The sequence below is a fragment of the Merops nubicus genome, unplaced genomic scaffold, assembly GCF_000691845.1.
Source record: "Merops nubicus isolate BGI_N331 unplaced genomic scaffold, ASM69184v1 scaffold3566, whole genome shotgun sequence".
NCBI lineage: Eukaryota > Metazoa > Chordata > Aves > Coraciiformes > Meropidae > Merops > Merops nubicus.
This window is the reverse complement of record NW_008616768.1, coordinates 6,338-17,882: the sequence shown is the minus strand read 5'-3', so window position 1 is coordinate 17,882 and position 11,545 is coordinate 6,338. Positions and strand designations below refer to the sequence as shown.

General features: G+C 41.4%; 1 protein-coding gene across 1 annotated transcript in view; it reads left to right on the top strand.

The window, feature by feature from the left end:
- Positions 1–1,044: 1,044 nt before the first annotated feature.
- TXNL1 (thioredoxin-like 1) overlaps positions 1,045–11,545 on the top strand; it is a gene marked incomplete at its 5' end in the record, with an annotated part of 12,876 nt that continues 2,375 nt past the window's right edge. The window contains 5 exons of the mRNA XM_008942917.1: positions 1,045–1,218; positions 4,759–4,881; positions 5,231–5,300; positions 5,884–6,056; positions 7,144–7,248. Coding sequence (XP_008941165.1) covers positions 1,045–1,218; positions 4,759–4,881; positions 5,231–5,300; positions 5,884–6,056; positions 7,144–7,248 — 645 coding nt within the window. The remainder of the gene's footprint in view (positions 1,219–4,758; positions 4,882–5,230; positions 5,301–5,883; positions 6,057–7,143; positions 7,249–11,545) is intronic.

Below are 11,545 nucleotides of genomic sequence, written 5' to 3'. Positions count from 1 at the left end.
ATAATGTACTGAATGGGAAACTTGAGGAAAAACTGTTGAGACAGTATGCTGAGAGTAATGTCCTGGGGCTCTTATACGGTTGGTGAATTGCAAGGAGCTGTATTGTGAAGTTCTCCAAAATTAGGATGTGCACAGAGACATGAATGAACAACATTTTTGTTTAGAAAAGTGTTCTTGCAGCTACCACTGTGATGCCTTTAGCTTGAGCAGTGTACAGACACTTTAACAGTTCCTGCTGCTTGTACTGTGTAGATCATACCAGTAAGCATAGAAGGTGGCACCCGTAAGAATGAAAAAGAGTAAATCTTTCCAAACAAATACTGCTGTAATTACTGAGGAAAATGAAAAGGCAGTAAGCTGATACGATGAGCAGGACTGGGTGCCTCTCAAGAACTACTCAACTGTTTTTAACAGACAGCAGTGTTCCAGGTGAGCTATTGATTGACTTAAGAGTCATTAACAAATTAACAATGATATGCTGGAAGGAAATGTCTTGAATTACTAGAGAGTATAATGAAGAGAGATGAACATCACAGTGGTAACAATGTTTGCAAATGACACTAAATTATTGAAAATTTGGGGAAGACTACTTTGGGTGCATAACAGTTACGACTACAGGAGGAATCAAGTGGAATTCACCCTCAACAGCAGCAGGCTGCTAATCCTGGGTGTGTGAGTGTGGCTTGGGGAGGGGATGTGGCTGTCAAGGACGCTTGTAAAGTGAGAGGGTTAAACTCAGCCATCCTCCACATCCGAGAGCAGACAAGCCCTGGGATTTTTAGGTGTACCAACAAAGGTACTGATAATGTGAAGTCCGTTCAAAGTGTATAAAGGGTTAGGAGAATCTGAAGAATTCAAATTAACTTAAAACTGTCTGAGTTGAAGCTGTTTATAAAATAACAAATACTGCTTGTGATGTTTGGGGTGGTGTGGCTTGATTAATATCTAGTGTATGCCTTCTTGCTGAGGTGAAGCAAGTGAATATTTGTCTAGTGTTGGTAATACTCTGTTAGGTAACACTTGTGCCTAATTTATGCATTCTAGGGAACAGCTGCTACCAACAATATATCTGCAACACCCACGTTCCTGTTTTTCCGAAACAAAGTGCGAATCGACCAATACCAAGGAGCAGATGCTGTAGGTTTAGAAGAAAAAATTAAACAGCACCTGGAGAATGATCCTGGGAACAGTGAAGATACAGATATCCCCAAAGGATATGTATGCAGCTCTTCTCTTAAGATAATTTTTAATGCTTCTGTAACTTGAATGTTTTTAAAAACATTTGTGTTGCTTTCTAAACATGCTCTAAGTGAAATAGTGCTACTTTAGGCAAAACTGCAAGTTCCACGTGGCTTTGAGGAGATCACTTGTCTGGGTTTTCTTTTCCAGACACACTTTAAAAATTAATACGTACATAGTAACTCTACATATAGTCCTGAGTCATTAAAATAATGAATTGAATGTTTTATGATGAAATTCTTGCTGTAGCTGCTTCCTCTAGTTCTTCTCCGACATCCCAGTCTGTTGTCCCCAAACATTTTTAAAGTGTAAAACTGTCCATGGGAGGAGGAGACACTAAGACATGGTTGTCAAAAATATTGAAAATCTGCTCTAGTTCTGTGAGAAATCCTCTGTTTATGTGGTGGTAGGTTCATTTGGGGTTTTCATGTTGTCTTCTTGCTCCCTACCCTTTCTCTAATCCTCTTTATTTCATCTGTTAAAAAAAAAAAAAAAAAGGGGGAGTTTCTGTGGCCAAAGGAATTAACCTGCATAACAGTTCAGCTCCATCTTCCTCTGCAGCAGCTTATCCTGAAAATAGCATCTTTTGGGAGGGTGTTGTGAGTTAAGTGATATCTTGTGACATGTTTTCTTTTTCCTGATTGTTAATATTTGCAAAAGTGGATGGTTTTACAAAGTGTTCTCTTTAGATTCCTTCTGGCCTGTAAAAGAATGACAAAGATATGAAAGTTGGATCAAGTAGAAAGTGTTGTGGCAATGCTTGGAGAAGATGATGTGCCTGCTCTGAGTGGCCTGCAGGACTTATCTCTTGCTTTCTGTTTAATTTGTATCATTTTATTTCTGTAGAGGTACTGCATATCACTCCAGTAATGGCTGGTCAGGCATCACAGATCATGGAAAATAACTTGTAACTCTTCAGTAATTTATTTTTTAAAAAAAGTAAACACTTGCAAATGAGTTCTCAGACTGAATGTTTAAATCTTGCATCAAAATCTGTGACAACTAAACAATGTTTTCTTCAAAGAATTTAAAAATTGGTATTCATGAATAGACTTTTTTTAAAAATCACTGCATGATTTACCCATTAGGTAAATCAAAACTTTGTACAGATACTTGAGTCTTTGGCCAAAATTTCCAAGAGGGAGGGGTCTGATTAGAAGTCTTGGTGTTCTCAGAAAACCACAGTCACCACGTTCTGCCTGGTTTTGTTACCTCCAGGCAGTGGCATGTGGCAAGTCCCCAGCCTGCCTGGCAGCTCTACTGACAGGCACGTGGGAATGAGAGCTCTGATGGGGCAAAACACTTTCCCAGAGCTCTCCTCTTAGGTGGTGTTCTCCAAGCAGTCCTGAAATGAGATTGTCTATTACACCACACAACTGTTTATACTGCTGGTAGATCACATCTCAGCTGGGTTGTGTCACAATTCAGGGCTCAGGTACTTGCTGTAGTGCACATGTGAGTTTGGGTTGGCAAATCTGATACTCTAAACCTGGCTGTGATGAGTCTCTAACAAACCCCAAGTTGTGTCGTTGAATGCAAACACAGGTTTTTTTGGAGGTTAAGTACTTTAAATTCATAGCTAACCAGGTCCTGTTGGGCAGATGTGAGCAGGGTTGGGTTGGCAAATCTGATACTCTAAACCTGGCTGTGATGAGTCTCTAACAAACCCCAAGTTGTGTTGTGGAATGCAAACACAGGTTTTATTTGGAGGTTAAGTACTGTAAATTCATAGCTAACCAGGTACTGTTAGGCAGATATGAGCAGGGTGCAGATCATGAGAATATTTCTCACTAAAACAGCAAGGACATGGGTCACTTGAATTTCTGGCAGTTCAGCTACTTGCTGACTGCTCCACAGCAAGTGTTGTGCTTTGCTTTGTGTGAGCACCTGTGGTTAGAGTTCTGCAGTCCTCTGGGACTCTGGGAACAGCAAAAGACAAAGGTTCAGCTTGTTAGCCTTGGAGCCTGAAACACCAAAAATCACTCGGGTGGCCAGTTCAGGTCTGCTTAGGTCAGGTTTGAGATGAACACACCATCTTCTATTAGAAGTTAATCTGGTAGGTGGTGTCTGACCCTATGGATCAAGTCCTGAGTCTGTTTGGATCTTCTATTAGAAGTTAATCTGGTAGGAGGTGGTGTCTTACCCTATGGATCAAGTCCTGAGTGTGTTTGGACTGTATGAGCCAAGCAGGAGTTCTGTGTAGCCTGTAAGTGGCAGGCTGAAATGCTGGGGTTTTGGCCCAAGCTGTTGGCTCTAGGAAGATGTTCCCATTCTCCTTCCCTTCCCTTGTGTCTGCCCAGCAGGGGAGTTGGGAGCCAAGCCTGCATTTGGATGTTGGGAAGGGCTGAGTGGTTTTGCTCAGAGTGAGGTAGCAGGAGGAGCCAGGGGCAGTGTTGGGCAGGAGCTGGGCTCTGTGCTCTGGCAGCCTGTCTGTGTGTTTGGTTGTGCTGTGATGCTCTGGCCTGAGGTGGTGTATGCAGCAGTCTTCAAGCTAGTGTGTGCTTCCCCCCCAGTGTGGCATGTTATTATTTAGGGCCTAATATGTGCCTTTGAGAAGGGAATTAGGGATTGCTGTCCTAAAAGTTACTTTAATTTCTTATATCTGGACTGTTCTATGGCTGTGCACCCAATATTGAATTTATATTGATGTGGTATGAGATGTTGATACTGTCTTCAGACCTTAAGACAGGAATTCCTTGACTTTTAGCCCAGCTTATTGTACTTCAACTTCGTTTACTTTAGTTGCAGGCAAAAAAATTTGGTTATCTGGAAACTGAAACAGATTGTTCTGCCTTTGCAGTAATGAAGAGTGGTAACCTTGTAAATGGCTTGGAGCATGGAGAGCAGTCTGCTCTCATCTGTGTGTGTGTGTTAAAGCTTTTGGCTGGATCCTTTACAGAAGAGCTGACAATAAACCAAGCTGGTTCATGGTGAATGGTGTAGCTTCTGTCTTCTGTGGTTTTACCTAAGGATATGGTAAAGGTTTTGTAAAGTTCATTTGTATAGAGTGCTGAAAAAGAAGGAAAGTAAGAGTAGCTTTGCATTTAAAGCCTGGCAAGAATGTTGGTGGTCTTTCAATTTGTTCTGCCACACATAGTATGTTTTTGGGGAGGCCTATTTCTGCTTGGTGTGTGGTTTGTTTTTTTTTTACCTGCTCATAGGCCCATTCTAATGTCAGTTTGTCTGTGTTGTGTGACTTATGATGCTTATCAAAGGTGTATCTGGAAATTCTTCTGACTGTGCCCAATCTCCTACTCTCAGAGTGGCCAGCCTGTGTTCTGGGTTGTAGGGTTCTGAATGGGAGGAAGGATGTCATTGTTCTGACCAGGATGCATCTGAGTACTAAGTGTCCATCACTTCTGTTTGTAGTGTCTTTTGGTATAACCCCTGAGGTTTTCTGTGGTTTCTTATTTTAATCTGTTGAATGAAGGATTTCATTCATTCCAACACTCAGTAATCCCAGATGAGTTCATGGCACACTTACCATGCACTCAGCAATGCTCTTGCCTTTATTTTCAGATGGATTTAATGCCATTTATCAATAAAGCTGGCTGTGAATGTCTTAATGAGAGTGATGAGCATGGATTCGATAATTGTTTACGTAAAGACTCCACCTACTTGGAATCAGACTGTGACGAGCAGGTACAGTCCTTATTTATAAGGGAGATATTTTCACCCATGGTCTGATCTACAAGCAGTTTAAGAACTTTAGTTTATATTGTTATGATGGAAGAGTGGGAGGTGGTAGTAAGGTATAAGTAAAATAAGTATACAAAGGTTGTTGTCTCATTTCCAGTTTCACATACCTTTTTGTGTGGGAAAACTCCAAGTGGAGTAGCATTTGTTGGTGTTGTAAAGTGACAGAGTAGTGCATGTGTGGAATATAGCAAAGGTGTTTTATTCCCAAGATCAGACTTAATTCTAGTTAATTATTATGTTTGTTTTTAAGAATGAAGAAAACTGTCTAACAGCAACTGTTTTTTCTCCACAGCTGCTTATTACTGTAGCTTTTAGTCAGCCTGTCAAGCTTTATTCTATGAAACTTCAGGGGCCAGATAACGGTGAGTGAAGTGTCTGTTTAATCATATCTTTGAAACCAAAGCTTTGTCTGTGTCTGGCTAGATTTTCTGGAAATGACACTTGTCCCTGGAACCTTTCACCTTCTGAGAATCCCACAGCAGCTTCAGTAAACTTCTTGTAAATTATCTCAATTGTTTTTCACTGTCCCTGTGTGTGGGTGTTAGGGATGAAGCTAGTATAAGTATTTGCTATGGTTGGATATGCTGCAAAGAGAAACATATTTAATTCAAGGATTAATGTGAGAGCTACTGAAAGATATAGCTTAGCTTTTATGGCCACTCAGTATACATTATAAAATTAATGTTCAGGTGTTACAGGACACAGTTAACATATTATTGTTAGGCCTTTTATTGGATTTTTTTTCTGGAATTCTGTCACAGACAGACAGTGCAACTTTGGATGTCCTTCAGAACCCAGGTGTAGGACTGGCAGATGAGATACTAGACCTACAGAAGCTCCTGCCTGCCTTGAGTGGTGTCTAGAGACTGTGATAAGCGAGGGCTTCTCAGGCAGCTTTTTGAAAATGTTTCAACAATGGAATACCACTCCTATATTTGAACACAGGGCAAGGTCCAAAGTACATAAAAATCTTTATCAACCTTCCTCGGTCCATGGATTTTGAAGAAGCAGAAAGAAGTGAACCAACTCAAGCCCTGGAGCTGACACCAGATGACATTAAGGAAGATGGCATCGTCCAGCTCCGCTACGTGAAGTTTCAGAATGTGAACAGTGTAACTGTGAGTAAAGTTCCTGTTCTGAGGTCTGTGGGGGCTGTTAACTGTTTTTTCCACTGTGACCCCTGAATTCTTACCTGTGGAAATACTTCTAGTGGCCTGAACTATGTGTTTGCAAATGCATGGACTTGCACGTGATGGAATTAAACTGTGTTTTAGTGGGCTGGCCACAGAATCACCAGCTGCTTATGAGTTACAGCTAACTCCAAGACAGTGATCCACCCTCAATCTTTTCATCATGCTTTTTCTTCTGTAAAAAGGTTTCTGGTAAATTTCTAAATTGCTGTTTGTGGAACACGTTTTAGATCAGTTTGGCTACTTCTATGTTTAGCTATGTTTTACTAGCAGTTTTTTTAGAGGTAATGAGAGGTAATCCCTCTCACATCTGTTACTTCTGTGGAGTTGCCTTTGCAACCAATTTTATCCTCCTCCAAGTGAAATGGAGATCCATCACACAGGTTTTTATTCTGCAGAGCTGTGCTGACAAGATATGTTTGCTCTTTAATAAAATCCTGTGTTGGCTTTAGACAGGATGATGTGCAAACACTAGACAGGCGATAAGGTGATTAAATAGATGTTCTACCTTGTTTGCACTCCCTGCATGTGGGCACTGCAGCAGCACTCCCCTAGTCCCTGGCCAAACCTGGATTCTGTGTTGAGGACTTCCTAAAAATGAGTTGGCCAGTCATCGTGGCCACCGCCTGGCTTTGCAGTGCAGGGGATGGAGTCCTATGGGTAAAAATCCTCTGTTTGGCTCCTGATGAAGTGGAAGAGGCACAGTTGTCACAGACACAAATTGTCCTGCTTTTCTGCCACGTGTAATCTGAGATACTTCCTGAATGTTTCCATGGCAGTATTAGCAAGTTCATACTTCACTTCTGTATATCACTGCTAGGTTCATTAGCTCTGACTTACCTCGTTTATTAATTCTACACCCTGTAGTTTCTAATCCATGGCATTCAGCTTATCTAATGCTGATGATCTGGAAGGTCTCTTCCAACCAGAACAAGTGTATGATTCTATATTGTGTATTAATTCAAGGATGGACTGTTTACCTTAACTCTTTTGTGTTTTTTTTTTTTTAATTTAGTTGTTTGTCCAGTCCAATCATGGTGATGAAGAGACGACAAGAATTACGTACTTCACCTTTATTGGAACTCCAGTCCAAGCCACAAATATGAATGACTTCAAGCGAGTGAGTCCTCTTTCTTAAAAGCACTTTTGAATGTTTAAAACCTACTCAGAAATGGGTTGATGGAATAAATACATTTGGTTGTTACTACAAGTCCACAACTTAAGGTGGTTTTGGCATCCAAAAGAAAATGTGTAGATTTATCTTATAGATTTTTGGTCTTGCTTACAAGTTTTTGTTCATCACCTTGTTAAAGATAACTGTTAGGAATGTATATAAGAAAACTGGAGGGATTGACCATTTATATACACTACAGACAACATGGGGTTTTTTAACAGCTGTGAGATTTATGTCTTGATTTTGAAACTTGCTTTCTGATGGTGTTCAGGAAGTAGAGAAGCAATTGGTGTACAAATTAAACAGACTCCTTGTGACTGACTTGACTTCTACTTTGAAGGATTTTAATCTCTGAGCAACATTAACCTTGAGAGCTAAAATATGTTTATTCACAAGGTGTCTGTTAAACATGTCTGCATTTTAAAGAGGAAATGAAGAAGCAAACAACTTGTTGCAATAGGACTTCAGATACACCAGTGCTGAACAGTAAGGAACCCTCAGTTCCTGACTTTTTGTTTTATTATTGAGAATGTGAAATGGGTTTGGAAAGGCTGAAACTTTAAAGCTACTTGCAACTTTTTCAAAACATAATCAGTCTTACTTTAAACTACCTTAAAACTTAGTAGCCTTTGTAAAAGGGCAAATGCTGCTGTAACACCTGACTACAAATGCCCGTGTAGGTGCCCAGTAATGCTGAAAGCACCAGTCTTACACAAATAACCTACAGCTTCAGGAGGTTAAACACTAATGCTCAACAATGTGTCACATACTTGGAATTTTTAACGTCAAAATTTGGTCTTAACTTTTACATGTAAAACTTACCATCTTGGCAGGTAATAATTTAATAAATATAATCTTAAGTTTTGCTACCTTTCTGTGAAATCTGAAGTGACTGAAATGTTCTTCTAATGTACTAAAATTAACTATATCAGTTTGAGATCTTCCTAATAGAGCACTTCCAGTTCTCCCAAAACTAGAAATATGTTAACTGGTTTGCAATCTGCTTACATTTTTTTGTGGTACGTGGCTTTCTTGTCAGCACTCAGGGTATTGGGGGATCCTCTGCCAGGGGTTGTACAGTTGGTATTTTTAACCTCATTAATCTGCAAGACTTTCTGGTCTTGTTGTGAGGGGGGTGTGACTCTGATTCAGTATTTGTTCTGTCTGACTTTCAATTCTCTGTAAGCTCTGTATGTTAGTTTTACTTTCAGATGTACTGAGAGTTTATTTTCAAGTGCCTGCTTTAAACCTGACCACCTGATTGTTAAAGTAGGGGGAATTTTTGAGTGATAATCTTGCAGTGCACTTGATAAAGAATCTTTTTTTTTTTTGTAGAATATTACATGTTTTTGAGACTAGTGTTGACCCTGCACGATGTTTCCTGCAGTATTTCAAGTAGTGTGGATAAAATGTCAGTTTGGTGGGCACAGTGCTGAAGTTCTGCCTTAGTCTGAGCTGTGGGTGTGGGTTTTTAACCTGCACGTGCCCTCACACAACCCTATAAAGGTGTTAAACCCAGCACAGGGCTCCAGGTATCTCATTCCCTGCTGTTGTAGCGGGGTTTGCAGCTCTCCAGGGTCTTGATGCAATGTGGGTGCTTGGCAGCTGCTCTCTCCCCTGGGAAATATACACCAGGGGACAATTCTACTGCCATTAAAGCTTGTGGGTGAATGCCTTGGCACTGTCCAGGAGGGTGCCTTTGTCTTGTGACATCCCTTTAAATGGAAGGGGGGGGTGTCAAGCCTACAGGGCTGTGTCCCCACCAAACAGTCCCTGGGGTTAGTGTGGTGTGGTTGAGGAACTGGCCAGAACAGTCTTAATGGGCAGGAGTTGCTGGGCTGTGAGTTGGCTCCTCCTGCCACAGCTGAGATACTCATTGACACTGGATGTAATACTCCTGTTTTGCTTCCTGAACGTGTTTTAATATTAGGCTGTTAAAATATCTCATCGTAGCAAATGCAATGTGTAGTCTGGCAGAGCTGCAGTGCTCTTAGGAATTTTAACTTTTCTTTCCTCTCTTCCAGTGATCCTGTCAGCTTTGAAACCTTAATATAGTGTTGGGCATTAATTATATTTAGGTTTGTAGATTAACTGGGAAACCTTATTTTTCATCTCCCTGAGTAGTCACCCACACTGCTCCTCACTGCCTTCATCTGTCTCACTCCCTCATCTCAGTCTGTCTCTACTATTCCTTTTTATCTTCTAATTATGATAGAAATAGTGTTGCAATATGATTGACAACATGGGGGAATGCTTTTTTTTTTTCCCCTGAGTTTGACAAGTGTTTGTAAGAATCTGTTAAATATCTTATTTGAAGGGCTTGAATTAAGAAGTGGATATGAATGGGATTGCAGTCCTGGTTTTGTGACTGGTCCCATCACTGCTCAGTTCCAAAGTAAAAAGCCCAGCACAGTGGTTTGAGTGACTTCTAAGGATCAGGCTGGTGTATTTTGATTCCACGTTGGGAAGGGTGGGATCTGAACACACTGATTTAGTTACAGCAGCTTGCTGCTCAGCACTTGGTTATTAAGGTGCATAACTGCAGGTCAATGCTCCTTCAGAGGAGAACTCCTGTTTGCTCCTGTGAGGGTCTGACACCCACAGCACTGTGAGAAAAACTGGCCCTTCTTGGTTAGGGAGTCAGCTCATATTTCTCAGAAATGAGGCATTGTCTCCAGCAGTTGGACTATCACTCAGAAATCTGAAATTCATCTACTCTGAAAAAATAACAGAAGTACTAAGTCAGTCCTTCATCACTGATTTTAGCCTTGAGTTACTTTGGACATGTATAGAATCACAGAACAGCCCAGGTTGGAAGGGGCCTCAAAAGATAACCTGGTCCAGCCTTTTGTGGGAAAGAAAGCAGAGGTGGGGTTATCTGGCACTCTGTGCAAGTGCATCTTGAAAGCTTTCAGGAGTGGGGACTCCACCATGTCCCTGGGGAGGTTGTTCCAGTAACTGACTGGCCTCGTTGTAAAAAATGTCTGTCTTTTTCTTGCACATGGTTGGTGTTGCTGGTTTGAGTGGCTGAAGTTATAAAAGCTGCTTTCAAACTTGTTTCAATACATTGTGTGTATCCTGCTCCTTGCACAACTTGATTTTTATCCTCTGGGGAGGAGGGAAGTGACAGAGAAGGGGAACAGAAATGTTTCTTGGTCAGCCAGGAGCTGCCTCAAGGCATAACCAATCTTCCCAACTCCTACGGCAGGATGCATTTGAGTTCTGAGATTTGCTTCCAATGCACAAAGATGTTTCTTGGTTGGAGTGCCTTGCTGGGCAGACAGCTACAAGTGCAGGGTAAAGGGCAGGTTCTGGGGGGTTTTACCCCCATGGATGGCTCAGTGTGAGGTAGGTTCCTGTGAGCCTTGTGGTGAGCATGGAGTCATGCTTTTGGTTTTGGAAGAGCATGCAGCCATGGATGTCCAGTGTAGTTCTTGGTTATTTCTGGTGTTAATGAATAAACCACACTGCTGCTCAGTTTGAGATTTGGGCACAGGGGATCATTGAGAGGTTGTGGGATACTTTTTTCCCTCCTGAAGGGAGGATTGCTTTCTACTCAGAACTGCTTATTTGCATGACATGCTGCTGCTTCTTTTTTTCTTGTAACATTTTGTTTGTTTGTTTTTCAGCTTAACTTCCCATTTCTAAAGAACTAAAAAGGCAGAAGAAATTTAAAAAGTAACAATCAGAGTGAAGTGGTCTTGCACTGCTCCTTTCCTTGCTCCCTCTGCTCATCTAGCACCTCTTTCACCCTTTCCACAATCTCAGCACTGATGCAAGAGCTGTCTTCTCTGCACCCTCTACCATCAGGAAAAGGCTTCTCTACCTTCTGACTCATCAACTCATCTTTCCTCTCCACTCTCTGCCCCAAATCTTGCCATAAACACTTCTCTTCACCTTTCAGTCTTACCAAATTCCTGTCCCACTGCTAGCCTGAATTTGGCTGTTTAAAGGCAAACGACACGGACCTTTTACAAATTATTTTCTGTAACTAATTTTTTGGCCTGTGTTAAATTTTGTAAAGCTGTTTGAGATTGCAGCTTGTGAAATGCTCTACCAAGGCCTGACTCTTTAATATCTTAGTGGTGTTCTTTGTTGTGACCCTTCAGTAAGAGGTAGGCAAGCCAGCATGGGCTGCAAAGTGCTGCCCTGTATTGTCCTGCTAGTGGCACTGGGCACCTGCCTGGGCATGACACTGTGAGGAGTTGGTGAGTGTTTGTACCTGTGTGGCCTGATCAGGGTT